The sequence below is a fragment of the Herpailurus yagouaroundi genome, unplaced genomic scaffold, assembly GCF_014898765.1.
Source record: "Herpailurus yagouaroundi ecotype Mexico unplaced genomic scaffold, PumYag 206, whole genome shotgun sequence".
Taxonomy (NCBI): domain Eukaryota; kingdom Metazoa; phylum Chordata; class Mammalia; order Carnivora; family Felidae; genus Herpailurus; species Herpailurus yagouaroundi.
The window spans coordinates 8,869,720-8,895,596 of NW_024412437.1; the positions used below are offsets into that span (position 1 = coordinate 8,869,720).

Sequence of the window (25,877 nt, forward strand, 5' to 3'; positions counted from 1 at the left end):
CCCTGTCACCGGTGACCCCCTGGTTGCAAATCCCCTTTTCTCCACTGATTCTCTTCGACTGCTCCGGACATTTGGCTCTGGTGACCTCACCTGCCTCCCACGCAGTGCTCACATGGCTCTCTCCCTGTCTCTGGATCCTGAAATGGACAAGCCAATGCCCTCTGCCCCTCCCCGCTCCCCCCCCCCTGTTTCCTGGCTCCCCTCCGACCTCACCAGCCTCCTGTTTGGAGAGGGAGGCTCTTGGGGTGATGTGAAAGCAGAGGACAGCTTGGGGTGGACCGGGGATGTCAAGATGGCCCTGCGTGGCACGGACTTGCCCCAGGCAGGACACATCCTACTGACAGGTGCTCACGGCTGGGGGGGCCTGTCCTGTCAGCTCCTGGCTAAGCAGGTCTTCAGATGACCACCTAGGGTGAGGAGGATGGCTGGCTGTGGCTGGGGACGGAATGCAGGACATCTGCCTCATTGGATCCATACTCTGGACAGTGGGGTGAACGGAGCCCAAAGGTCAAGCCAGGAAAATCACATGCAAACCAGAGCAGGGAGGAGGGGTGTCTTCCGCGTGAGTGCCTGATGCGGATTGAACCCGGGGTTGGGGCTGGGTCCTGCTGCCCCTGGCTGATTTGTTTTTTCTTCTAAATTTTATTTACTTTTGAGAGAGAGGGAGAGACAGAGTGCAAGCAGGGGAGGGGCAGAGAGAGAGAGGGAGACACAGAATCCGCAGCAGGTTCCAGGCTCCAAGCTGTCAGCACAGAGCCTGACGTGGGGCTGAAACTCACAAACCGTGAAATCATGACCTGAGCTGAAGGTGGACATTTGACCCACTGAGCCACCCAGGGGCCCTGGCTGATTTTGATAATAGTCACAGTGAGGGACATCACTGTGATGCCTTCTCCCCGAGGCACCTCAGTTAATCCTCCAATTACACGTTGCCACAGGCATCACGTTACAGGTGAGGAAAACGGAAGTTTGAGGACCACATGACTCACCTGGGCCACGGGTCAAGTGCATGGGGGTGGGGGAGGCAGGGAGGTAAGCCGCTCCCTTCTCCCGGGCAGGTATCCAACATGGGGGCTAAGAACCACAGGTGGCTGTGAGCTCTTGAAAGGTGACTGGCGCCCCTTTGATTTGATGGGATTTAATTTTATCTAATTTACATTTAATTAAAAACGGATCCCCAAATCAGTTATTAGAACACTTTTAAGTACGTGTAGAACAACATGGGTATCCGACACCACCTTGCCAGCTGTAAATTTGATGAAGTCTAAACACAGATCACGTATTTCGGATGAAAACGGAGCAACCAAATTGAGATGTGCTCCAAGTGTAAAATACGCAGAGGTTCTGAAGGCTCAGTATGAAGAAGAAGAAACCCGGTGCAGAGTGCCTCGTTAATATTTTCCGTATTGATTGTGTGTTAAAATGGTAATATTTTGGATATGTTGGGTCACATAAAATACATTAATAAAATTAATTCCCCTATTTCTTTTTTGTTTTTTTTAATGGTTATACATTTATTTTGAGACAGAGAGAGAGCAAACAGGGGAGGGGCAGAGAGAGAGAGAGAGAGAGAGAGAGAGAGAGAGAGAGAGGATCCCCAAGCAGGCTCCATGCTGTCAGTGCAGAGCCCGACGTGGGGCTCCACCCCACGAACCATGAGATCATGACCTGAGCTAAAATCAGGAGTTGGACACTTCACCGACTGAGCCACCCAGGTGCCCCCAGGTTTGCATTTTTCAAGAGCTGTGACAGTCTGTGTGAGGTCACCAGGGTTACTCCTGGGCAGGGGTCAACTCCCAACTCCCGGGCCACTGGCTTTGCTCTTAACTTTTCCATTTCTGAAGAGCATGAGCGCTCCCCCCCCACCCCCGCCCCGACCCCACTGCTCCCTGTGCGCCCCAGGGCCACTAAGAAGCAGCACTGCCCTGGGCTGAGGAAGGATAGAGGGACGAGGAGGGGGGAACAGAGGGAGAGGCGAGGCTCCGTGAGATAAGTGAGGGCAGACAGAGCTGGTGGTGGGTAAAGTGGCAATTGCTCCTAGTAAATTGGCTGGCAGGCAGGCAGGCTGGGGGATTTGTGTCAGTGACATGAACAGGGTTTTGAAGCTCAATCACTCGTGGGAGGAGAAATTAGCTGAAAACCAGCTGATTCTGCTCTTAATCCAGTACAAATTGCCGCGTGAGAGCAGGAGGCGAGTGGCGATGGGGTGGGGGAAACAGACAACCGGGGGAGGCTTGGGCAGATAACGGGGGTCCGGAAGGGTCCTACGCTCCTCCCTTGGGCCAGATGGAGGGTTGCGGGGGGCAGAGCTGAGATAGAGAAGAGAGGGAACGATGTTCACAGTGGGCCCCAGGATAGCTGGCTTAAGTCGGGTGAGGAGGTTGGGTTCTGGGGAGGAGCACCGAGTGGGGGGCTCTAACCTTTGGTGTCAGGGTAACCTGAGTCACTCAGGAAGACGGCCCGGCCTTGATGCAGACCGTGAACACTGCCTCTTCCACAATGACTGAATTCTATTGGACTCCAGGTATTCTGACCACTAGAGAATACATGGGGGAAAACATCTCCCTCTGATGATTAAATTCCTTTCTCTATAGAAACAGCAGAGCCAGGTCATGGCTGGGCCCCAAGGCTACAGGGACCAGACTGAGACCTTGACCCAGGTCAACGTCAGAGGTTACATCTGTGACCCTGAGAGGTCAGTATCTGGAATGGAACTCTCCTCCCTGCGTTCAGGTCTCTTTCTAGGCGGACTGGAACTTGGGAAGGAGAGAATTCTGTGGATACAGGAAGGGATTCTGCTGGTGCTCAGAAAGCCCAGGAAGGCACATGGTATGGCCAAGGAACGTTCTGGGCTGTATAGACACTGGCAGACAGAGGCCGGGATCAGGGGAAGGACACGGGAAGGCTCCATACGCAGACCAGCACCCTCACTTTTGCTGCTGGTGGCTGCTTATCCCCATGCGACCGCGGGTGATAAATGAGACTTGCTTTTGGAGCAGGAGTGGTGCAGATGTGGAGAGACGTGAACATCTGGCTCCCGCAGCTTGTGTGGTTGCTGGGCGGCTGCGACACGCTCTGGCCCCACGTACTCTGTGCTTCCGGGCCTGGACTGGCTGCCTGAGCCACCCCACCCTCCTTCCCTGTTCCAGGGGTGGAGCACAGAGGGAAGGGGCCTGGCTGGCTGTCGAGAATCAGGCCAGGGAGGGGTCCCCAGCATTTCCAGCAGGGATCAGACACCTGCCTTCAGTCTCAGCTGGACAAATACCTCTTGGCAAAGGAGATCTAAGGAGCCGACCCTTTTCATCTGCTACCGTCTAGTCTCTGCCACTGGGGAGAGCTTTGCCTATCCATTCCAGGGTGCTGGGTGGTTTCTGGCAGAGAGGCATTTTTAGGCAGGAGCCTGGGCAGAGAGCCTATGTTCCGAGAGAAGACGGCCCGCTCTGAGTAGCAGCAGCACTCTGTGTGTACCCGCTGAGTAGAGGCTGTTAGTCTATTCCTCTAGAAACGAGTGCCCGGTCCCCTGCATGCTCTCCCTGTCAGCACCCGAATCCCAGAGGTGGCTATAACGCACACGTGCACACTCTCTCCGGCGGTCCACGCCCTCCCTGGGCCTCCGGCCCTGCCGACAGCCAGCTAAGTGTCCCCTCCCCCGATGCAGGATGTCCGTCTTGCCGTGGGACCAGGATCCAGAACTCAGCAGCCTCCTTGCTCCCTCAGCTGGGTCTCCTCCTCCTATTCCTCAGAGGCCCCTCCCCGGCCCTCCTCCAGCCTCTCCGCTCCGCCACCATTCCATCTTCCCAACGGCCCTCTGGAGCCCCGTTCCCAAGATTTAATGACGCGCTCCTCCATCCGTCCCAGGCCCGGCCGCTTACTTACTCTCCACGGCAAGAGTGATGGGCTGGCTGGTCTTGTTATCCCCGTTCTTGTCATTAACAGCCTGCACGTAGTAGCGGCCTGCGTCGGGAGCCACCGTGGACAGGATGACGAGGGTGTTCTCCAGGGTGATGGCTCTGAGCAGAGGAAAAAGATTTGTCTGACAGGGGCCCAGGGGCTCTGAGCATCGGAGGATGAGAGCGAGGACAAGAAGCTGGTGGCTCCCGGAGCCCCTGCTCCAGCCCATCTCCCGGGACCACTTGCCGCCTAAACTTTAGCACATTTCGTTTGTAGAGAATCTGAATGTACTGCCAGCATGGGGCGGGGTCAGACCCAAGTCCAGCACATGCACGGAGGCCCGAGACGGTCCACATGAAGCTTCCCGGCCCCCCCCCCCACACCTGGCCCAGGATGTCTGAGCCCCCCATGTGTTCTGTCCTTTCCCATGTCATAGCTTTGATGCTGTGTGTGTGTGTGTGTGTGTGTGTGTGTGTGTGTGTGTCCATCTCTGCACCAAAGAAATCCATTCACTGGAATGAATGAATGGATGAATGAATGGCGATGATAATGAAGTTAGAAATGAGCAGGATCATTCCAGAATCAATGCCTTCACCTAGTCCTACATTTGTTCAGATGGATTCCAAAGCCACAGGTTTGCCTATTACACAGATGATGGGGGTTCACCTCTCCCTCCAGCCCCCTCCCAGGGTATCAGTTTCTACCTCCCTGAAGCTGGTCACCAAGGGTGAGACTGGCTGGGCTGGCTGAGAAGGGAAAAGGGGGCCAGCCGGGCAGTGGGGTGCAGGCTTTCTCTGCGGGGCTCCCATCATTCCCTGCCTGGTCTGCAGGCAGGGAAAGGGGTCCGTCCAGGCAGGAAGCTGGGGGCCCCATCCGATGTGGGTGAAACAGCACCGGGAGCATTGCCCACGCCCGCTCTGCCCGGCTCCCCCTCTCACCCATTCTCTTGATGACAAAAAAAAAAAAAAAAACCATTAGTTTGTCAAGTCTATCTTGGATTTTAATGTGATGTGCCCGAGACAGCTGTTAAACATCCTTAATGTTAGTTTAACAAGGACAGACCCAGTTGAATTCTTTTCAAATCTTCCCATTAGGTGAATGTTACAGAGTTTTAAAACAGGATCTCAAATAAACATCCCCGCTAATGCCTCTCCAGCCGGGCTGTGCTGGTTTCCTCTCTCCTGATTTTGGGGGTTCATGGCCTGAGTCACGTCGTCAGCAGAGCTCTGGGGAAACAGGAGAGAAAAGTCGTCCTGCCCCATTTTTCTTTTCCCCTGGAGGAAAACAACCCTCTAGCTAATGAGCTCATGGGAGGTACAACAAAGCCAGTGGGTCCTTGTCCTTTGGTGTAGTCTGCGGGGCGGGCAGGGGTGCGGGAGGAAGACTGGGCCGTGTCAAGGGCAGGGGCAGCTCCAGAATGAGTTTGGTCCCAGCCTCTAAGGAGCACACAACCTCCTCCCTGCTGGGCCTCAGTCTCCACATCTGTGAAGGGGGTGGGGGAAGAAATGTTTGTGAAGCTCCCTCCCAGCCCTGAGGTTGAGCGATTCTGATTCCTGTCACTGCTTTGGTTCTGTCTCCATCTGGCCCGAGGCTGTCACCCTCCGTCTCGGGCAGCCCTCGCCTGCCACAAGGTCCAACGTCAGGGCTAATCTGGTGAGCAGTGGTGCCCCTGGACCACGTCACTGAAGCCCCCCACCCTCCCCATCACCACGGCACTGGAGACTCAGGTGGAACAGAGCCCCCGGTGGGTTGGGAGCGCCGGGTGCCCCTGGGTTCCACTCCCCAGTGCATCTACTGCCCCGAACGCCCCCTTGCCTCCGCAGAGGGTCTCCACCTCCAATGTGCTCTCTCCTGGGCGATGAAGACCCACCCCACCCACCGATCTCTCCTTTTGCTCTCTTTTGTCTATGTTATGATGGATCCTCAGTGGTTCTTACCCAGGGGCACAACAGGGGCTTATTGGACCCCAAGTGTGGGTTGTGCCATCGCTGAGATGTGCTGGCCTGGGTGAGATGGCAGTTCATTTACCTGTTTCAGGCACCCCTGCCATTGAGGGGAAGGCGGTGGGACAGCGGGGCTGGGCTGGCAGGTATACGGTGGAAGGTGTGCGCACTACCTCCAGGTTCAGACCCTAAGAACCCCCCCCACCCCGTGCGAGTCCTAGGTTCTCCCCTCTGTCAGAGCAGGGCAGCTCTGAAGCCCAGCGTTGAGGATGGCAGAGGCCCCAAATGACGGTGGAGAAGCGACCCTCCTATCTCTTGCCTGTGCCAGGACTTTAGAGGAGTGTGAAATCCACTTCCCTGGTGCTAAGTCCCTGGGATTTTGGGGGGGGGTGTCTGTAAGTGCAGCTGGCATCGTCTTGACCAGCACTCGAGGCAAGGAAAGCACTCTGTGCTGGGGCCCCCCGGGCCAGGGGCGGTGCTCTGAATGTGGACTGGAACGTGGCAGGCGGACGGGCTGGGAAGCACTGATGACTTTGGCCTGCCCTCCCTCCACCCTCAGCAGGGGGCTGAGGTCCGTGGACTTCAAGCCTTCTGCGGGATGACCACCCCCTTGATAGATGGTTCTGGAATGGGCCTGTACCTCACTTCCAGAGTCCACAGAGCTGTCTCTGGTACTCAAAAGGACTTCTGGCCTGCTGCATCCCAGATACGCCCACTCCCGAAGAAGCTGGAGGTCAGGGTTCAACTCTCGGGCAGGGGCTGGGCTACATTCTTCAGCCACACTCCTCTGGTTCCAATTTACTAGGTCTTTCCCTCTTCCCTGATTGGCCCAGCTCCCAACCCCACCTCCCATCCACTACCCTATTAAGCCAGCCCTTTTTTCCCTCAGGTCCACGGGGGCCCAATTGATAATTTCATTAAGAATAAAAGAAATCATCCCAGAACCTGACCAAAGCCCCCAGCATGTGTCTTTGTTGGGAATCTTGTCTCCTTTTCAGCAACGGGCACCAGGGCACAGGCGAAGTGTGGCTAATCACTGTCTCTGTCCCGGCAGGGAGACCAGCCTTCTGGAGATAGCACCCGCCTCCAGCACCCCTGCACGCCCCTCTGGCTGATCGCGCCCATCAGATGCGTATCTCTGGCAAACAGACGCCAGAGAATTTGCTTCCAGGGACCTTTCCTCTCAGCTATGAATATTAATCTGCTGTAATTGCGGAGATAAAATCTCCAGTGTTCTCTCCTGCGTTTGGCTGGAGTGCTGGTGGGGGTGGGGAGGTGGTGGGCGCGACCACAAGGGCGGGCACGTGTGTGTAAGCCAGGATCATTCTGTCCTGGTGCCAGAGGCTGCTGGGAACGAAAAGGGGGTGAGGACAGAGGGCAGGAGTGAGAAAAGGGGGTGGCAAGGTGTTAGGCAAGGGGTGATGGGAGTGAGGCTTTCATCCGCCACGGCAAACACGGTAGGGGGGTGCCTACGAGCCCTCCCCGCAGCCACGGCACACGCCATCGAACCGTCACGGCACTGCCCTTGCCACGGAGTCTGGAGGGGGCCCCAGTATCCTTCTCAACACTGTCTTCCAGGCAGCCTCTGCCAACGGACTGGCCTGCAGGATGCCATCACTGATACGCCTGGAGCTGTGTGAGAACCTCAGAGAAGGCAGGACTCATTCACCCGTCTCTGCACCCGTGTGGCAAAGCATCCCCTTGCTGAGACGCAGCCCAGTATCTGTGTCAATGGTAACCCCTGATCTGCTGGCCTCACTGGCCCTTAGGCCTGAGGAAGCATGAGCCCCCTCGCAGCATGAGTCAGGCCGTCCCTGTGTTAACCCCGGGGTCAACTCCAAAGTTTCACCTGCCCCGTATCCACACCCTTTGGCGTGTGCCTTCATGGGTCTCCCCACTCAAGACGCAGAGTTAATTCCCCTCTTCTTGAGGTTGATTTTTACCACGTGACCCTCTTCTACCATCAGGATGTTAGCAGAGGCTTGGTAAGTAGGTCTCCGCTCCCGCTTCCTCCCTGGTCCTCTGTCATTGCCAGAAGAAGGCGGGGCTAGCTGACTGGGGGACGGTACATATGGAGCAGAGTGGCCTGGTTGTTCGAATTCATCAAGAGCCAGGCGACCCCAGGCAAGCGAGAGAGTCCAGCCAAAGTCCCCTTGGGCAGATGCATATGACAAGTGAATGCTTACTGCTTCGGGTCCCTGGGACCTTTTGTTACACAGCAATATTATATCTGTAGCTAATGGATCTAACCTAGGAGAGTGGTTCTCAATTGTGGCTGCACGGCAGAGTCACTGGGGAATTTTAAGAGACCCCCAGTGGCCAGAGTGTGCCTCCATTTCAGTGAAATGAGAATGTGTAGGGGGGTAGGATCTAAAGATCAGACATATTTTTAAAAAGTTTTTTTAAATTAAAAAAAAATTGATGTTTATTTTTGAGAGAGAGAGAGAGAGCGAGCACGAGTGGGGGAGGGGCAGAGAGAGAGGGAGACACAGAGTCGGAAGCAGGCTCCAGGCGCTGAGCTGTCAGCACAGAGCCTGATGCGGGGCTCAAACCCACAAACCATGAGATCATGACCTGAGCCGAAGTCAGACGCTTCACTGACTCAGCCACCCAGGCTCCTCACGATCCAACGTATTTTATATCGTCCAAGCCCATTTCAACAGGTAGCCACGTTGAGAACCACCCTACCAGGACCGATTCTCTACAAGCACAATCACTGTATCCTTCTTCTCTCCTGGTCTCCGTCCCTGCTGTCACCTAATTTCCACTTAAGACAGAATTAAGGACCTTGATTCTGGGGTCGGCAAGCCGGGAACCAGCTGTGTGAGATGTGGCCGGGTCGTTACACTTTTGGGGGGACTTTACCGTCCATAAAACGGGGACAAAGCCAGCCACCTCATACGGCTGCTGTGATGGTCGTTCACGCGGCGGATGTCTTTTGAGCGCGTATTCTGGGGATCAGACGGGGACGGAGATGGGGTGTCTCCTGCTTGGAGGTGCGCCCTGATGCTAGAGGACAGGGCCACGTGGGCAGTGTGGTTATGAGCCCAGGTGCGAGGACACAGCAGGCACCCGATAAATGACAGCCGCTGTTACTGCCAGGATGTTCCCATGTTACTCTCGTTACGCTTCGCTCACTTGGCTTTATGTTCCCCAAAGACAAGGACCGTCCGTCTGGGCTCCCGAGACCAGGAGGGGCTCCACCCATCATTGACCTGTGGCCCGAGGAGACCGGGACAAAGGTGGTCTTTCTTTGCTGGGTGTAGGGGACAGCTGGAGTCCAAAAGGGGAAAGAAAGCCTGGGCTGGCTCCAGACCCTGAGGAGGGATCGGGAGGGCCGGGAGTGTCCCCGGAGGAAATGCTTTGGCCCTCGCCCTCGGTGGAGGTGCTGGCTCCACGGCTCCTGCCCACAGGCCCACAACCCACGCCTCGGGCCACACAGAGGGGTCCTTGTTCGTGCTGAAAGGGCCATGTGTGTCCCTCCCTGCCGGGCCTCCCCTCCTCCCTGCAGCTAAAACACACACAGCCGCACCCACACCCCACATGGGAAACACCCCGGAGGCCACCCTGCCAGGGACGTGCCCGCGCCCTCCCACGGATGGGGAGGGTGCCTGTCGGGGGTTTAAGGGCTTTGGGAGGCAGGAGGGATCTCCAGCTGAGAGGGAGGCCAACCCCTGGGAAGGCGACTGAGCCGTCGTGCCCCCAAGGCTCCACACGAGTGCTCCCAGAGAGCCCCTCCTCATAAGCCGCCCTTCTCTCGTCATCATCCGGGAGGTCCCCAAGCCCTTCTCCCAGGGTGAGCCCCCTGCATCCCCCTCCCCGGAGCAGGGCCTCACATGCGGCTGCTGGGCGGGATCTTGCGGCCGTCCCGGAACCAGGTCACCTGTGGCCGCGGGAAGCTGGCGATGCGTGGGGCGCGGATGACGGCTGCTTCTCCGTGGGAGACACTCTGGTACTTCTCGCCTTCCTCAAAGCTCCCCATGTCTGCGGGACGAAAGAGCACGTGTGAGGGTCCACTTGTCCGGCTCCCAGGCCGGGAGCGGTGGCAGCATGTGCCGGCGGGGAAGGAGCCCCCTCCCCCCCACCCCCGCCCTGTGCTCAGACCACCCCCATGACCCCGTCACCCCACCCTCTAACCCCATCATTATGACACGCCCTGCTTTGTGCTTTGGGGGTTTATATCCACATATCCACGGATCGACCGAGGCATCCAGCCACCACGAGAGGTTGGTCATTATTTCACAGATTTCGCAGAGGAGGAAACCGCCCAAAACAGGCTCAGAGAGGTTCCTTAACTTGTCCGAGGGCACGCGGCTAGGAAGGGGCCGAGCCAGGATTTGAACTCAGACCTCAGAGACCAGAGTCAGGCAGAGCTGCCCCGGGGTTCCAGGGTGGGGTGAAGGGCGCATCCTGGGGCTGGTTGCCTACGCTCTTGGGGGAGGGAAGGTTGGGGATGCTGGAGAGGGTGGGGTCTTGGATGCTCATAATCGAGTATGGAGATGATTTCCCTCCTCTGCCTCGGGTGGGAAGTGTACGAAGCTGCATGGATGTGCGAATGGAAACACCATATTGCTCTTTTAAAAACATGCCTACCCCGCTGGCAGATACGGAGGGGAACACTTGTCCCAGCTCCGATATGTCAGCCAGGAGGGGACGGGAACATGCAGGCAGACTTCTGGTCGCCCACCTGCCTGCTGAAGTCGGGGTGGGGTTTGATTCCAGCAGCTGAGGGTTACAGTGGGGTACGGAAGCGGTGTTTGTGCGGAAAGTCATGACTTTTGAACATTGACGGACATCCTCGCTACTCAAAGTGTGGCCTGTGGGCCAGCAGCATGGGCACCACCCGCGTGGTGTTAGAAATGCAGGGTCTCGGCTCCCACCCCAGACCCACTGAATCAGAGCCTGAATCGTAACCAGACTCCCGGTGAAGTGTGTCCATATTCAAGTGTGAGAAGCATCACTGTCCTCAACTTGGCCATGTGCCAGTTAGAATCACCTACGGAGTTTAGGGAAAAAAAAGTGCTGATGCCAGTTCAAGAACTTGCTCGGTGTGAGCTGGCCATCGGAACTCCCATGTGCAATCAGGCTCAGGTCACCGAAAACTTACCCTGCATGTCCCCACTGCCCACTGTCCCCTCCCTGACCAAGGGGGCCACATCCCATGCCACCTGGTCTCGTGCGGCTTTGACTGTTATTTCTCAAGCCCTCGAATACCCCTGCCTCTTCTCCCTCTCCTTCAACTGGGAGTCTGGCAGCCTGGCTAAACCTCAGAAAGCCCTGAGGGGCTTCGAATGTTCCCCGAGGTCAGAACCTTTGGGGGTGGTGGCACGTGGATATTTCTAAACATTTTGTTAGATGTTTTATTTTATATTTGAGAGAGAGAGAGAGAGAGAACGAGCAGGAAAGGGGCAGAGAGATGGAAACAGAATTTGAAGCAGGGTCCAGGCTCCGAGATGTCAGCACAGAGCCCGATGCGGGGCTTGAACCCATGAGCAGTGAGATCATGACCTGAGCCGAAGTCAGATGCTCAACCGACTAAGCCACCCAGGCGCCCCTGGATGTGGATATTTCTAAAGCTGTTCCCGTAGCTCCAACGTGAGCCAAGGTTGAGAACTACCAGTCTGGGCTCAAGCCAGCCGCTCTTACACTTTGGTGGGTCTCAGCACCCCCCGGGAACTCGGGCAGCCCACCGATCTCTTCCCCTCCTCTGCTCCTCCCCGGGGCACGGAGAGACCCTGCTTCAATGCACCTGTATCTCCGAATTTTTGGTTCACTCTCCTGAGGACACCGCTGTACCTCAAAGTTTGAGAACCACAGGCCTGTGGTTCTCGCCTTTGCCAAAGTCCTGGGTTCGGTTCTCTTCCCGGCCACACTGCCCCCTCGGAGGCCTCGCCGAAGCTCATGCCTTTGCCCACAGTCTCGCCGCAAAGACTCTCACATCTGCTCTGGCTCTTCTCCGAGCCCCAGCACCCAACACTCGATTTCCCACCGAAAATGTTGGCACATCTTACCTTCCTGTTATCTCAGTTCTGTGAATAGCATCCCACCTGCACCTGCCCAGACCCCCTGGGTTTTCAGGTCCCTGGAGGCTTTCGTGGTGCTTCATTCACCTCCCTGTCCCCACAGGGTCCTACGACTCTTCCTCAGGAATGTGCGTCCAAGTGTTTTCCCCAATTCCCGCAGGCCCACCACCAAGCCCACCCCCGTTACTCCAGCTGCGCTGAGCCCCCCACCCCACGTGCTCCCCGGAGGCTCCCCACACCCAACCATCTCCCACACTCTTCCTATTTGCTTTTTGTGGCCTTATCACTGACTTGCCCAGAGCCTTCGGCATCTCCTCACGACCCCCCAGGAAAGTCTAAATTCCCTTGCTCGGTTTCGAGGTCCCTCCTAACCTGACCCCAACCAACCCTTCCATGGTAACCACGTCACTGCCGTCCTGCCACACCGGATTATTCACACCCTGCTTCTCATCTCAGGCCTGTCCTCGTGCGGGGCCCCTGCAAGCCGCGATTCACCAAGGCGCCACGATTCAACAGCATCTCAGAGAGATCCAGCCAATTAAGTATCGGCAAATAGAACGTGCTGTCGGCATCCTTGTTCTAAATTTGGCAGGCGGTAAATGCACTGGTAATGGCTTTGGAGTCCCTGAGATTTGAGTTCAAATTCTACTTCTGTTATTTATTAGGCATGACTTTGGGCAAAATTTTGACCTCGCTGAGCTTTAATTTCCTCTTTTGAAAAATGGAGCTGTGAAGAGTACCTTCCTCATAGGTTATAGTCAGGATTACGTGAGATACCACATGTATGTGTCAGGATGGATCTTTCTTTTTATTTTTTAAAGTGTATTTTTTTTGAGAGCGAGCAAGCGAGCGTGTGTGTGTCATCAGGGGAGGGGAAGAGAGAGAGGGAGAGAGAGAATCCCAAGCAGGCTCTGTGCTGTCAGCACGGAGCCCGATGTGGGGCTCGATCTCATGAACCGTGAGATCATGACCTGAGCCAAAATCAAGAGTCGAAAGCTTGAGTGACTGAGTCACCCAGGCACCCCTTGGGTGTATCCTTCCAAAGATGGCTGCATCAGTATTTATCTCCCATTCAACATACCCTTCTCACGAATGTGCTGGAAATAATGATGTACGATATCCAAGGCCAGGTCATCAAAAGGATGCAGCTTCCATCTAGATCTCCCTCTCCGTCCGGACACTCCTACTTGGGATCCAGCCGCCATGTTGTAAGAAAGCTCAATCTGGCCCACTTGGACATGAGAAGGGCCCATGGATGGAGGAAATGAAGCCCCCAGATGATAGTCAGCACCAACAGTGGACAGACAAGGTCCCAGCCTTTAAATAAGTCTCCCAGCGGAGACCTCACTCATACAGAGCAGAGACAAGCCATCCCCACCATGTCCCGTCTGGATCCAAGGCTCACGCGCTCGGTGAGTATACTAGATGATTGCTGGACACTGTTATGATTGAGGGCAATTCGTTACACAGCCACAGCAACTGGGAGAGTATATTAAAGTGCTAAAAATTATACCTCATATTTACAGTATTAACACATTAGAATCGTCCACATTTTTCACACTTTAGTTTAAATACCTCTTCAACAAAGATTACCCTAAGCCACCAAACACAACTAAAGAGCAAAGACCGCTGAATGCTGGCCCTGTGTCAGTGTCCTTCCTAAGTGGACTTCACCTTCGCGTACTCCTCATGCTGCCACGGTCAGCTCGACTCTAATAAATACACATTTTAAGTTGTTTATTAATTTCCATTACTTGGCTCTGTCTATAAAAAAATTGCATCAATAAATCACATCGATTTCCGTTCTCACAATAATTTTATCTATTTAAAAAACTTTGCACGGAACTCCGAAGATATATTTGAACAATTTAAAGCAATTTCATGGTAATAGTGTTTCTTTCTCCTCTCTCCAGTTTTATTAGCTCCATTTCGTCAGTGAGGAAATTAAAGCTCATGGAGACAGAGTGGCTTATCCCACATCAAGCAGTCAGGTCAGGGCAGGGCCAGCATTCGAACCTGGCCCCCCTTCTGCATTTCCTCTCTGCTTCTTCCATGACTCGTCCCCTCCATTGCCATGCTTCGTGCACATTCTTTCTCTCTCCCTGCTATACTGTGGGCTTCACGAGGCAGCGGTGTTCATCAGCACGTCCCTACGAGGTACCTGTGCTCTGCACACTGTATGTTCTCTCTAAACTCACCTAATGCCATCATGCAATGGCTCTGGCTGAGCCCCTACTGTGGGATGGATGAATGGGTGGAGGGAGGGAGGAAGAGGTGGACGGATGGAGGGAGGAGGGGACGGATGGAGAAAGGAACGGTCGGATGGACGGAAGGAGGGCGGGAGGGTGGATGGCCGGACACGCGCATTCAGGCGTGCGTGAATGCACTGCGAGAGGGATGGAAGGAAGGGCACAGCTGGTTTGGGTCCAAATTCTGCAGCTGATGCTCTTCTCCACGTTTCCATCCCACAAGCTCCCTGCCTCCCGTGGCTCTCAGGCCCCCAGCACCCTCCCACTCTCTCCACTCCACAGGCTTCCAGCTCTGCTCACCGGCCCCAGGGCACAGCCATGCGCATACGGAAACAGCAGCAGCAAAGGGCCAAGGGGGCATCCACTCAGCTGGCCCCCCCCCCCCCCCCCGTGCCACAGAAAGGCTGGAAGGAAGGAGGCCCCGTGCTGGCAGAGCCTGGGGACCCAGGAACCCCTGGGAAAGAGCATGCACACCAAGGCAGAAACAGGTAAGGGTTTTCGGCACTTCCCCTCCGAGGTACACGCTTGTTAACACCCCATGTTACATCCGTGGCGCTGATCCACCTTTCCCAACAAATTCCCCTGCGAGCAAAGAAGTGTAAGCCTGGGGCACAGCTGGAAGTGGCCTAAAAATTCCTGATGTCTTTGTTACAGCTTAAAAGGTCTTGTGAAGTATGCACTCCACTCCAGAATACAGTCATCGCTTTTTCTTATTTCTAAAACACTTTTTTTTAAAATCACAAAATATATCACATGTACAGAAGAGCGATTATGATTATATGGATACTTTATTTTTTTTTTAATTTTTAATGTTTATTTTTGAGAGAGAGACAGCGCGTGAGCGGGAGAGGGGCAGAGAGAGAAAGAGACACACACGCACACACAGAATCCGAAGCAGGCTCCAGGCTCTGAGCTGTCCGCACAGAGCCCGATGCGGGGCTTGAACTCACGGACCGCGAGATCATGACCTGAGCTGAAGTTGGACGCTCAACCGACTCAGCCACCCAGGCGCCCCAATTATATGGATACTTTAAAGAAGAACAGAACAAACACTCACATACCCCCCAACCCAGCTTAGGGAACAGAACACTAACAAACCTCGCCACATCCCCACGGTGTCCCCCACCCAGTCACGCCCCCTCCCTCTCCAGAGGTAACTGCACCCCGAATGTTGTGTTAACCCTGCATTGCCTTCCCCCCAAGCATCACCAGACGGAGATGATTCCCTAAACAACGTTCAGTTAGGGTAGTTTGGTTTCAGTCCCTTTATACCTGGGATTATTTTTATAGGTCGTCTACTGTGATGTGTGTGTGTGTGTGTGTGTGTGTGTGTGTGCGCATTTTTTTTTTTTTTTTTTTTGGAGCTCCGTCTATGCGTTAGCACTCAGTTGAGTCATCGCCACGGCCGCATGGACGTCCATGTGTGGAGGGAGCACAGTGCAGCTGCTGGCTGACTCTGTTTTCAGCACTTTGCTGCCCGGCTACAAACAGCGTTACATGGATCTGCACCAATTTCCCGCCTCCCACCCCCGCCGGCCCGGATGGGAGTTTCTGGCCACTCTTGGTCTCGCTGGCCACCTTGGTGTGGCCGATCGGGGGGATGCGAGATGGTATTTCATTGTGTTTTTGTCTGTTTATTATGAAAACAATGCTCCTCCCTCCAACCAGGCCGCATCGTACCTCTTCCCCCCAACCACGCATGCTTCCGTGGCACCACGAGTAACATCACAAGTGCCACTCACTTCTTGGAGGCCGTCATCTGTCCCTGATGCCCCACCTCCTCGGCTACATCGCCTTCCACCCTCTCCTTCCCTCACTCTGCTTCAGCTACCCTGGCCTCAGACACCCAAACCTACCCCAGGGCCTTTGCACTTGCTGCTCCCTGGCCTGCAAACACCTTAACCCTCTGTGTGACTCCCCTCCTTGCTTCCTTTGAGACTCTGCTCAATGCCACCTCCCCAGATGGCCGCTCTCAGCCACTAAAGCAAACAAGTCCCCTGCCCCAGGGTCCCTCACTCTTCCTTGACTTCACTTTTCCCTAGAACACTTTATTTTTCTTCATGGGCTTTCTACATCCTCTAGTCTATCGTATATTCACCTTTTGACTTTTATGGCACCCTGCTACTTTCCTGAGGGCAGGAACATGTGTCCCAGTTTTGTCCCCTGCGTCCTCACTGCCTAGAATAGAGCTCAGCATGCACTGCGCGTAAAGCGATAATTGTCGCACGAGCGAATTAAACGGTCAGCAAGACGGGTGCTGTAGTTATCTCGAACTGTAGCACGGCCCCTAAATATTCCATATTCAGTGCTCAAACTCACGTTAAGAATTAGGAAAAACAGGGGCGCCTGGGTGGCGCAGTCGGTTAAGCGTCCGGCTTCAGCCAGGTCACGATCTCGCGGTCCGTGAGTTCGAGCCCCGCGTCAGGCTCTGGGCTGATGGCTCGGAGCCTGGAGCCTGTTTCCGATTCTGTGTCTCCCTCTCTCTCTGCCCCTCCCCCGTTCATGCTCTGTCTCTCTCTGTTCCAAAAATAAATAAAAACGTTGAGAAAAAAAAAAATTAAAAAAAAAAAAAGAATTAGGAAAAACAGGCCCACAGGTATCATTTGGGGCTTGATCAACCCCAAGAACAGGCTTGATCCCCTCATGTCCCGTCTTACACAGGTGGCTGCAGGCCTGGCTTCCAGACGGGCGAAGGCCCTTCGCCCTGTGGCCTGGGGGTGGGCTTGTTGCTGGGGCTGGGGCTTCCGACCAGGGACGAGGGCCGGGGGAGGAGCCAGGGATGTGGCCCAGGTGAGGAGAACACAGAGGTGGCCTCAGGACGTGGATGTGGACAGCCAGGAAGGCTTCTTGACCCAGGAAGGCTCTCCTATCCCCCTCAGCCACTCAGCCAGCTTGCCGCAAGCCAGAAATTTATGGCAACTTAAAAAAAAAAAAACAAAGAAGAGACTAATGGGGGGGGTGGGGGGGGGGGGGGGCGCCGGCAGAAAGGGAGCTGGGGAGGGGGTGGATGTTTTATTGACTTCCTCTTAATTGCTGTAATTAAAAACACGTAAAGAATCTTTTGGTAACGACTTGGCCATTATCATTAGTTGTTAGCACAGCTGCCTTATTCATTTCTCGTTAGAACCCGGTTCACAGTCCCTCTTCGGGAAGGGGGTGGGTGGGGGCCGGAGGGGGGTCCCGCTGGGCCCAGCCCTGGAAGGAGCCTCCAAAGGCAGCATCACCCGACGCGTCAATGCCCTCCGCCCTGGGAGGCAGAAACCTTCGCAAGGGGAGACAGAAGCATCTGGAAAAGCAGCCATTCCCCACCCATCCTTAGATGGACTGGGTGAGCCAGGTGGAAGATGTAAGGAGGCACCGCTCTCAGCATCCTGCAGGTGCACAGTGAGTACCGGGGAGGGAGCACCGCCTTGAATTGTGCGGCCTCCATACCTCACTTGCCTTGCCCTGGCCCCAGCTCGGGGAGCAGATGCGGTGGCTAGGAGTATGCCTGTGGAGGTGGCCAGAGTGAGAAAAGTCTGCAAATGCTTATTCCCGGACACCCTCCCTGGTTGGCCGTATGGACAGGAGAAAGCCTTCTCGACCCTGTGGGCGGGGCGCTGTGTGACAGCCGGACAAGGTAGGCACTAATATTAGCTTCTGAGGAAGCAAAGGCACAGAGAAGTGAGGTAACTTGCCCAAGGTCACACAGCCAGGGAGAAGTGAGCCTGGATTTGAACTGGGGGTTCGTGGCTCTACCCTACAGGGTGGCGGTAGGCGAGGCAAGGAAAGGTGGGAGGTAGAAAGGCCGGCTGCGGGCCCCTGGGCTGCCTCCTACCTCCTCTGAGCCTCAGTTGCCTCATCTCGAGATGGGGCTCGTAACACGCCTTCCTGCCCCCCTGCCTCTCAGACCTGTCCTGGGAACCCACGGAGGAAAGATGCATGCATAGCCACACCGGAGGAGGGATCCTTCCGGAGGCCCCGCTGTACCTCCCTTAGCATCTCCTTCGGGACGTGAGCTTGACCCTGTGTCTGTGATAGTTCTAAGGGGTCTTGGGGCACGTGCTCACCTTTCCAGGGGGACGGAGGCCACACGTCCTCCTCTATCTGCCCCTGTGCGCCCCCCCCCGTGCACCTACACCAGGTGCCCAGAGCCCTAAGCCACTCAGGGCAGAGGATGGGGCTGGAAGCCACACCTGCTGATCCCCATCCCCACGGCATGGCCGTGTTTTAGGCACAGAAGAACCCGGGATTTATTTACAAGCATTTTCACGCTGGCCGCTGCTGACAGCTAAGAGCGTGTGACCCCCACCCCGCGTGAGACGGCGTCCATCCTGGGTGGACACAGCACCTATTTGTGGGGCTGTCTGGACACGGGACATGACACTCCAGGGCATCCATGTGATTCCATTTGAACCTTGAGCTTAGCAGGCGATCACCCCCCTCTTCCCCCCCCCCCACCCCATTTTGATTTTTCTCCTCCTGACCTCAGGTGGCAGTGTGGTGAGGGGAGTGTTTCAGAATCAGGCAGCTGCGGGTTCAAGTCCTTTTCTGGTACTTCCTCACCGTGTGACCCAGGTGGTCACCTCATGCCCCCCCCGCCCCCGCCAGCCTTGCTTTTCTCATCCATGCAGTGGGGGTGGGGGCGCTACCCTGCAGGCTGTGGGATAAGGACAGAGAGAAAAGGGGGCGCGGCCCAGCACGGCAACAGGCGGGACAGAGCGAGGTCGTGGGTGGGGACGGTTTCGCCAGGTCTCACCTTCCCCCGCACCCGGGTCCTGGAAGGTGTCTTGGGGGGGGGGGACAGGTTGGACAGCAGATTCTTCAACTTCCAGAACTAAAGAGCAAGAGTGAGACCCTTCTCCCCTGCCCCAGCTCCCCAAGAGACAAGTGTGTCCAGCAAGGGAGGGGACGAGACGTGGGTTTCCCTTCTCCGTCCCACCGTGGCCACCACGGTTGGGTGAAGCCTTCCTTAACTTGTGAGGAGGGGTGGTTTTCTCAGCTGCCACGTGGAGCTCCCAGGGCTCACCCAACCTCCCTGGCTTTACGTCCCAGAGGGCTGCAGACAGTGGGTTCTACTTTACGATGCTATGAAACAGAGCGGTTGGGCGCAGTTTGAGGGGCGGGCTCTCAGGGCTGGCCCCGGGAGCCGCAGCTGGTGGTCAGGAAGAGGGTGGACCCGGGCCTCCCCACTCTGTCCGGTGCTTCAGCCCCTTCCAGGTACCCCTTGCTCTCTGCCAGGGACCACCTGTAGCCACCCAGGCACAGCCAGGGAGCAGCGCTGCGTAGCCTGGGGGGGCAACTGTGGGGGCTCCTGAAGCCCAGGGTGACACTTGGCTTTGAGAGGACAGGGATCCCCCCGTGAGGGGCAGTGGAGGGGTGGAGGCTGGGCTGACTGGAGGGTGCAGGTGCCAGCTCACTGCTCTGCCTCTGGCCGGAACAGTGTATGCCATGCACACACACACACACACACACACACACACACACACACGGATACATGCATGTGCACACGCTTGCACACACGTTCTCGCCCACACACGGCGGCGGGGCGGGGGGCAAAGAAGCAGACCAGTGCAGACACACACATGTGCACCCTCATGCATGAGCCCACACTCAGGCACATGCACTTGCAGGCACACGGGCCCACACGTGCACACGCATCTGTCTAGAGGCTGGCTCACGGCCCTGCCCCTGTCCTGCGGGATCCAAGCACTGGCTAAATCAAGCTCCCCGGGAGCCCTCCAGCCGCGGACAGTGCCCTGATCCATCATTTTAATTCAGGGCTTTTCCACTCCTCTGAGTGAGCTGAGTTGCCTTTAGCGCTGATTTATGGAGACAATCCGTCCTCCACTTTTGATTATGGTTGTTTTCCATAATTATTATCAACACTCTTTGCCTCGCTTGAGGTTTTCCTTTTAGATTTCTCTCTCCTACTTCTGTTCAAGTAGCCAGCTCTCTCCTGTGCTAATTCAGAGGCGAGCCCCTGTAGGCTCTGGATGAGAAGGTAGCCTTTTTTTTTTTTTTTTTTTTTTTTAAATTTCAAGGCTGACTAAAGCTTTCCATATTCCCATGTCCCACTGTGCAACCTTGGACCTCTGCCCCTGGAAGAACCCAGAAAGAAAACAGCCCATAATGAGGCTCATTTCTGGCATACAGCAGCTATTTTAGGATGGGTGGGCAGGACTGGGAAGGTGACACCGAGTCTCAGGGGCAGGGTGTTGGTTGGTGCTTCCGGGGCCCTGGTCCCTGAGATGCCCTTGGGGTCTTTTGAAGCTGCCTTCTCTTCTTCCATTTGAAAAAGTCCTTCCAGTGCTCACCTGGCTCCTCAAGGAACCCTGACTTGTCATCTGCCCTCTCCCTCTTAGAGTCATGGTGCCACCATGAGGCATCTCCCTGAGGATCATGGGACCCGCTTGCTGTGACTGCTCCAGGGCTGAGCGAATTGGAGGAGGGAAAGGTTAAGGTCATGGTGGGGGGGGGGGGGCGCCAGGAAGTCTGCCAAAAAGACTGTAAGTAGCTGGAGAGGGGGTCCATCATGAAGACCCCCCGTGTGAGGCCCAGCCAAGCCCAGAGGAGGCCCATGAACCAGGTGGTAGGGCCCGTTTTAAAAAAGCAGCAGCTGGTCCCACGTAAACGGAGTTGAACTCAGAGCCGGCAGACGTGTGTCGCTGAGCGGTGTGGACTCGCCAGCTCCCGCCAGCTCCGTCAACCGTAAAGTGAGGGCTCGCGGATATGCAGGAAGGGCCACCACGAGGACCCAGTGAGCGTGGGAGGCTGCGGCCAGGATCTGGCTCTGCCCAGAGCGTGGTGGCGGGTGAGGACCCTGCGGGCCCTTTCCCGCTTTGCGCCCCACCCTGCCCCAAGTCGCCCGCTGTACTTACAGGCCACCTGGACCTCGGTTTGCCGCTGCAGCAGGGCGCCCATCCGGTTACGCACGATGCAGCGGTAGAAGCCCGCGTGGGTGCGGTCCAGGCTGGTGATCATGTACCTGGGGGGAGATGAGACAGCCAATGAGCGAGTCAGGCAGGTGCAGGGATGTGCCCGTCAGATGGGATCGAGGGCAAAGTCGCCAGGTCAGCCTCTTCCTGAATGAAGAGTACCAGGGGGCGTTCTGGATCCTCTGGCCAGGTCTTGGAGTCAGAAAGGGCCTCGTCAACAGCAAAGTCCCTCCCAAAGGCAACCAGACTTTTGCTCAGGTGCCTAGGAAGGAGTCTGCATTTTCCCAAGGACAGGAGGTGCTACGCCTAAGCCCTTGACCCTGGCTGTGACCAGGCCTCCCACCGGGAGACGTCAGGGATGCGGGAGGTTGCCGACCTCCCTTGCCTGTCCCTGGGCAACGAATGGCCCAGTGGGAACCTCAGAGGATCAAGGGGCTTGTGCCTAGGACATCTCCATCCTTGCGTGTCCTAAGGTTTACCCAGACTCGGTGGACAAGCTCATTGTCCCTTGTCCTCGGGATATGCCAATGCTGGCACGGACCAGTAACGCTTAAAAAAATGGGGCTTGATATAAAACTGTCAAGTTTTTACTTTGCCAAGTAAGATCATTAAAACCAACCAACCAAAAAGCAAACAGACAAACAATCAACCAACCAGAAACCCAAAAAAAGCAAGCAAGAAAAAAAAAAAGATAATATTAAAAAGTGCCAGGTTGGGGGAGAAAAATACATAGAACTGGTCAGCATTTTCTCTGAAAGGGACATTTTGAGGTCATCGAGAAGAAATGTAATCTCAGCATAAAAGCAATTTTAACGAATTTTAAACTTAAATCTTACGCAAAGCCCGCTAGCTTCACGCTCCTTGTCGTATGTGAACAGAGGCACCGAGCTGTGGGTCTACATTCGAGTGTCGTTCACTTAATCCTATGGAGGGGGTGCTTTTACCGGCACCCCCATTTTACAGGTGGGGAAACTGAGGTTCAGAAGTGTTTCATCACTGACAGGCAGTCTCACAGGTGCTAAGAGGCAGGGCCAGGGTCCCACAGAGCCTGCCCGACTCTAAGCTCAGCTGTAAGCCAGTTCAACATGGACACCATATTCCATGGGGCCCCCCCTTCCATCCGGGGACTGCGCGAGCCCCAGACTCACGGATGGGTAGGTGCCGAGCCCACTCTGGCTCTGGCTGTGGCTCTGCAGCATGATTCAGAACCTTCTGGCTGTCCAAGCCTCTTATCTCTGCCACCGGCTGCCGTTCTTATCTGTCCCTCACTACTGTGCACGGAGAGGTGATGGGGAGATATCAGGCGCCCAGGCTCTGGCAAATTCCCCGTTCTCCTTCCACCCTGTCCTCAAGCCCATCACACTCTTGCTCGCCTCTGCTGCGGGGAGGGGAGACAGCTTTGGGCAAACCGTTTGGGTCTCGAAAACGATGGGGTGACCCGAGAAGAAAGATGGAAGGCGAGATTGGCTGGAAGAGCTCTCTATCTTTGAAAATGGAATCAGATATTATTTAAAAGGCTCCAGGGAGAGGAAAATGAACAGAAATGGCCAGCAAGCTAACAAAAAGATGCTCAACCTCTGTCACAGTGAAAGTCCAATCAAAACAAGACAGCATTCACATATCAGACGGCCAGAGACTCTCATGCTTGATCACGTGCAAGGCTGTCAAGAGTGGGGGGCGGGGAGGTGTACCCTGAGATTGGCCGGTGCAAGTGCAGAGTGGCCCAGCCTTTAGGGCAAAATCTATCAAGATGAGAACAGGCAAAGCACCGAGAGCTGGCCCTTTAGATACACTGCAAAAATGTGGCAAAAAACAGGTATGAGGATGTTCACAGTGGCATTGCTTATAATGGCAGAGATAACCACGCAATCAGAAGCACCCTAAATGTCCATCGACAATGAATGGATCAGTTAACGAGTTAACGATGCTGCAGCCGGGAATAAGCAAGCACAGAGATCATAAGCAAGAGACAGAATGGTGTCCGACTCGCACAGAGCGTGGAAAGGACGTCGAAGCTGCAGAGGGGGAGATGTTTATGGAACTCACAACACGAGGAAGGAAGAAGTCCATCAGTGTCACGGCTGAGTGCTAGGGACAAGGGTAGTATCGGATGGTTGCCACTCTTGGTAAGCTGTTGTTCACGGACACAGGCTACCAAACCCTCAGTTTAATGTTTAGCATCATGCACATTGACCCAATAAAAATAATTTTAGTTTGTGGACCAAAAAAAAAAAAAAAAAAAGAACAGTGTAAATGGTACAATACCATGTAGGTAAATGAAATTTGCATATGTTTGGATACATGAGATCACGAGTACATACATTGTATATATGTGCATATACATGGTACATGGACATAAGCTTTGGAGACGGATATGTGTTCTCTCCCTTTTGAGAGCAGTGCTGGGGAGGGGGAGAGAGGGAAACTTCTACTTCCCCATTTTATGTCTTTCGACGCCACCAGAATTTTCTTTATCGTACGCATGTATTGCTTTTATCTTAAAAATAAAATGTAAAACCGCACTTTGAGCATATAATTTAAGGATACATTATAAAAAAGACACCAGGGACTCATTGGATGTGGGTTTGTTTGCTGATGTCAGTGATGCGTAGTGAAATTTAAACTTTAATGGAAGTGGATTTCTGCAGAAGGCTCTGTGTCCATTTGCTTCCGCCGGGAGCCCCCAGGGCCCAGGGAAGGTCAACTGGCGGCAGGCCTGCCCCTCCCCCGAGGCCAGAAGAGGAGCACTGGCCCTCGACCTCCCTCTTGGTCCCTCTGTAGTTGAGGCCGCGATCCCTGGCCCCTGCGGAGTGGGGCGCATTGTGCCTCCTCTCCATCCTGCAGCTTCCTTCTCCTCCCGCCCGGGGGACCTATTTCTGGCTGGTTGGCAACATTATTTAAAGTAACAGTTCCGCCCACTGCCTTTCCTACCAGGGAAACCCGCTCCACTCCACCCCAGTTCCAGCTCCCGGTCCCCCTGCCTCCCAGGCTCCCAGGAGGGTGGACGAGGCTGGCCAGCATCTCAGCACACGAATCCAGCGTGCTGGATGGTACGTAGCCTTGACAATGACAGTGGCAGTGCCCGCTGTCCCCGAAATGCTCCCTCCTGGGCCCTCGGGAGACACGATGCCCACAGCTCCGTCTATCCCACCCACTTGCTGCCGCTGGCCTGGCAGGAAGTGGATGAGCCCAGCCCTGTCCAGGAACAGGGGGATGGGTGGAATGCCCTGTGTAGGACGGCCCACATCTGATCTCCTCTCAAGGGAAGCATGGCATTGAAGAAAGCACCAGAGCTTCTGACTCAGGGAAATGTCTGCTCTTTCTTTTTTAGGTTTATTTATTTTGAGAGAAGGAGAGCAGGGGAGGGACAGAGAGAGAATCCCAAGCAGGCTCTGCACCGTGAGGGCACAGCCCAACTCAGGGGCTCAAACTCACCAACTGGTGAGATCATGACCTGAGTCAAAATCAAGAGTCAGACGCGGGGCACCCAGGTGTTAAGCGTGCGACTTCGGCTCAGGTCACGATCTTACCGCTCTCTTGGGTTTGAGCCCCGCATCAGGCTCCGTACTGACGGCTAATGGCCTGGAGCCTGCTTTGGATTCTGTGTCTCCCTCTCTCTCTCTCTGCCCCTACCCTGCTTGCGCTTTCTCTCTCTCAAAAATAAACATGAAAAAATTGGAAAAAAAAAAAAAGAGTCAGACGCTTAACTGACTGAGCCACCCAAGCGCCCCACCTCTCTGCTCCTTCTTAAGAATGTGTGCCGAGCAAGTTCTGGAACCTTGCGAGCCTCAGTTTTCCCATCTGTAAAATGGGGACAACGATGGCCGACTTTGATGGGCTCCTTATAAGAGGCCCCAGACCTAATTGCCAGGCATCTGGCAGGTGTACTAATGCTTGTCAAATGAGGGAGCAGGTGTGTGAGTCACTGGTGGGGAGTGGAAGGTATGGGGTGAGGTGGAGAGGTTCCGGGAGGGAGACAAGAGGGTGCTGCAGAAACCCCCCACCGGGGGGCTCCCCACCAAGCATCAGGAGAGCACAGATTCCCTTGTCCGGCAAATTCTTTGGCTTCCCCCATGGACGTGTGAACCCCAACTGTCCCCAGCTGCCCATGAAGGATCTGTCATGCCCCCTTGGTCGCCTAATCCTCTTTACTGGTAGAGGGGCTACACCTCAGTCCCTCGGCTGCCAGTGGAGGATGTGACCTCCTTTTCTGCCTCCTCGGGACACCGAGGACAGTGAGAGAATGACAGCTCCCCTTCCAAACGCCGTTCCTCTCAGCCTCCTGACCCCAGTGAGGTTCTTGCCACCAGCCTGACCTCCCAGCCTCCCAGTCACCTCTGTTTGTGTCCTCTGGGTTGGGGGACCTGAGCCTGGTTCCTCTGGGGATGAACAGCAGGGAGTAGGTAAGTGGCATCCCTTCTTGGCCGACCTGCCAAACTTCATTCTCCCTTCCATCATGACAAAGAGTGGCAGGTACGTGGCTCCAGGGGCCGGAGAAGACCTGGAATCAGCCACCTCGAGGCCCCCTCGAAGGACCACTTATTTATTGGTTTATTAGAGGACATACGTGCCCAGGATTCAGAATTCAACAAATAAAAGAAAAGGCACACCGGAAATGTCTCTCTCCTCTGTGTTCCCCAGCTGCCCGTGGCTCCCAGCTCCGCACATGCACAACCATAGCCACTAATTTCTCGGGCACCTGTCCGGAACGTCGTCATGCAATTACAAGCAAATGCCAACCCACGATCCTTCCCCTTTCCAGCAGGAGACTCGGCCTCCAGGAGGCTGTTTAGCTCCTTGCTTTGTGCATGTGACGAGATCTTTCCGTAGTAACCGCACTCGGAGCTTCCTCAG

The 25,877-nt window shown here is 55.3% G+C and overlaps 1 protein-coding gene across 2 annotated transcripts in view; it reads right to left on the minus strand.

The window, feature by feature from the left end:
• SDK2 (sidekick cell adhesion molecule 2) overlaps positions 1-25,877 on the minus strand; it is a 138,885-nt gene that overhangs the window by 89,784 nt on the left and 23,224 nt on the right. For both annotated transcript variants that reach the window (XM_040452279.1, XM_040452278.1), the window contains exons 2-4: positions 20,967-21,073; positions 9,671-9,818; positions 3,877-4,010 (exon numbers count right to left, since the gene is read on the minus strand). In XM_040452279.1, coding sequence (XP_040308213.1) covers positions 3,877-4,010; positions 9,671-9,818; positions 20,967-21,073 — 389 coding nt within the window. The remainder of the gene's footprint in view (positions 1-3,876; positions 4,011-9,670; positions 9,819-20,966; positions 21,074-25,877) is intronic.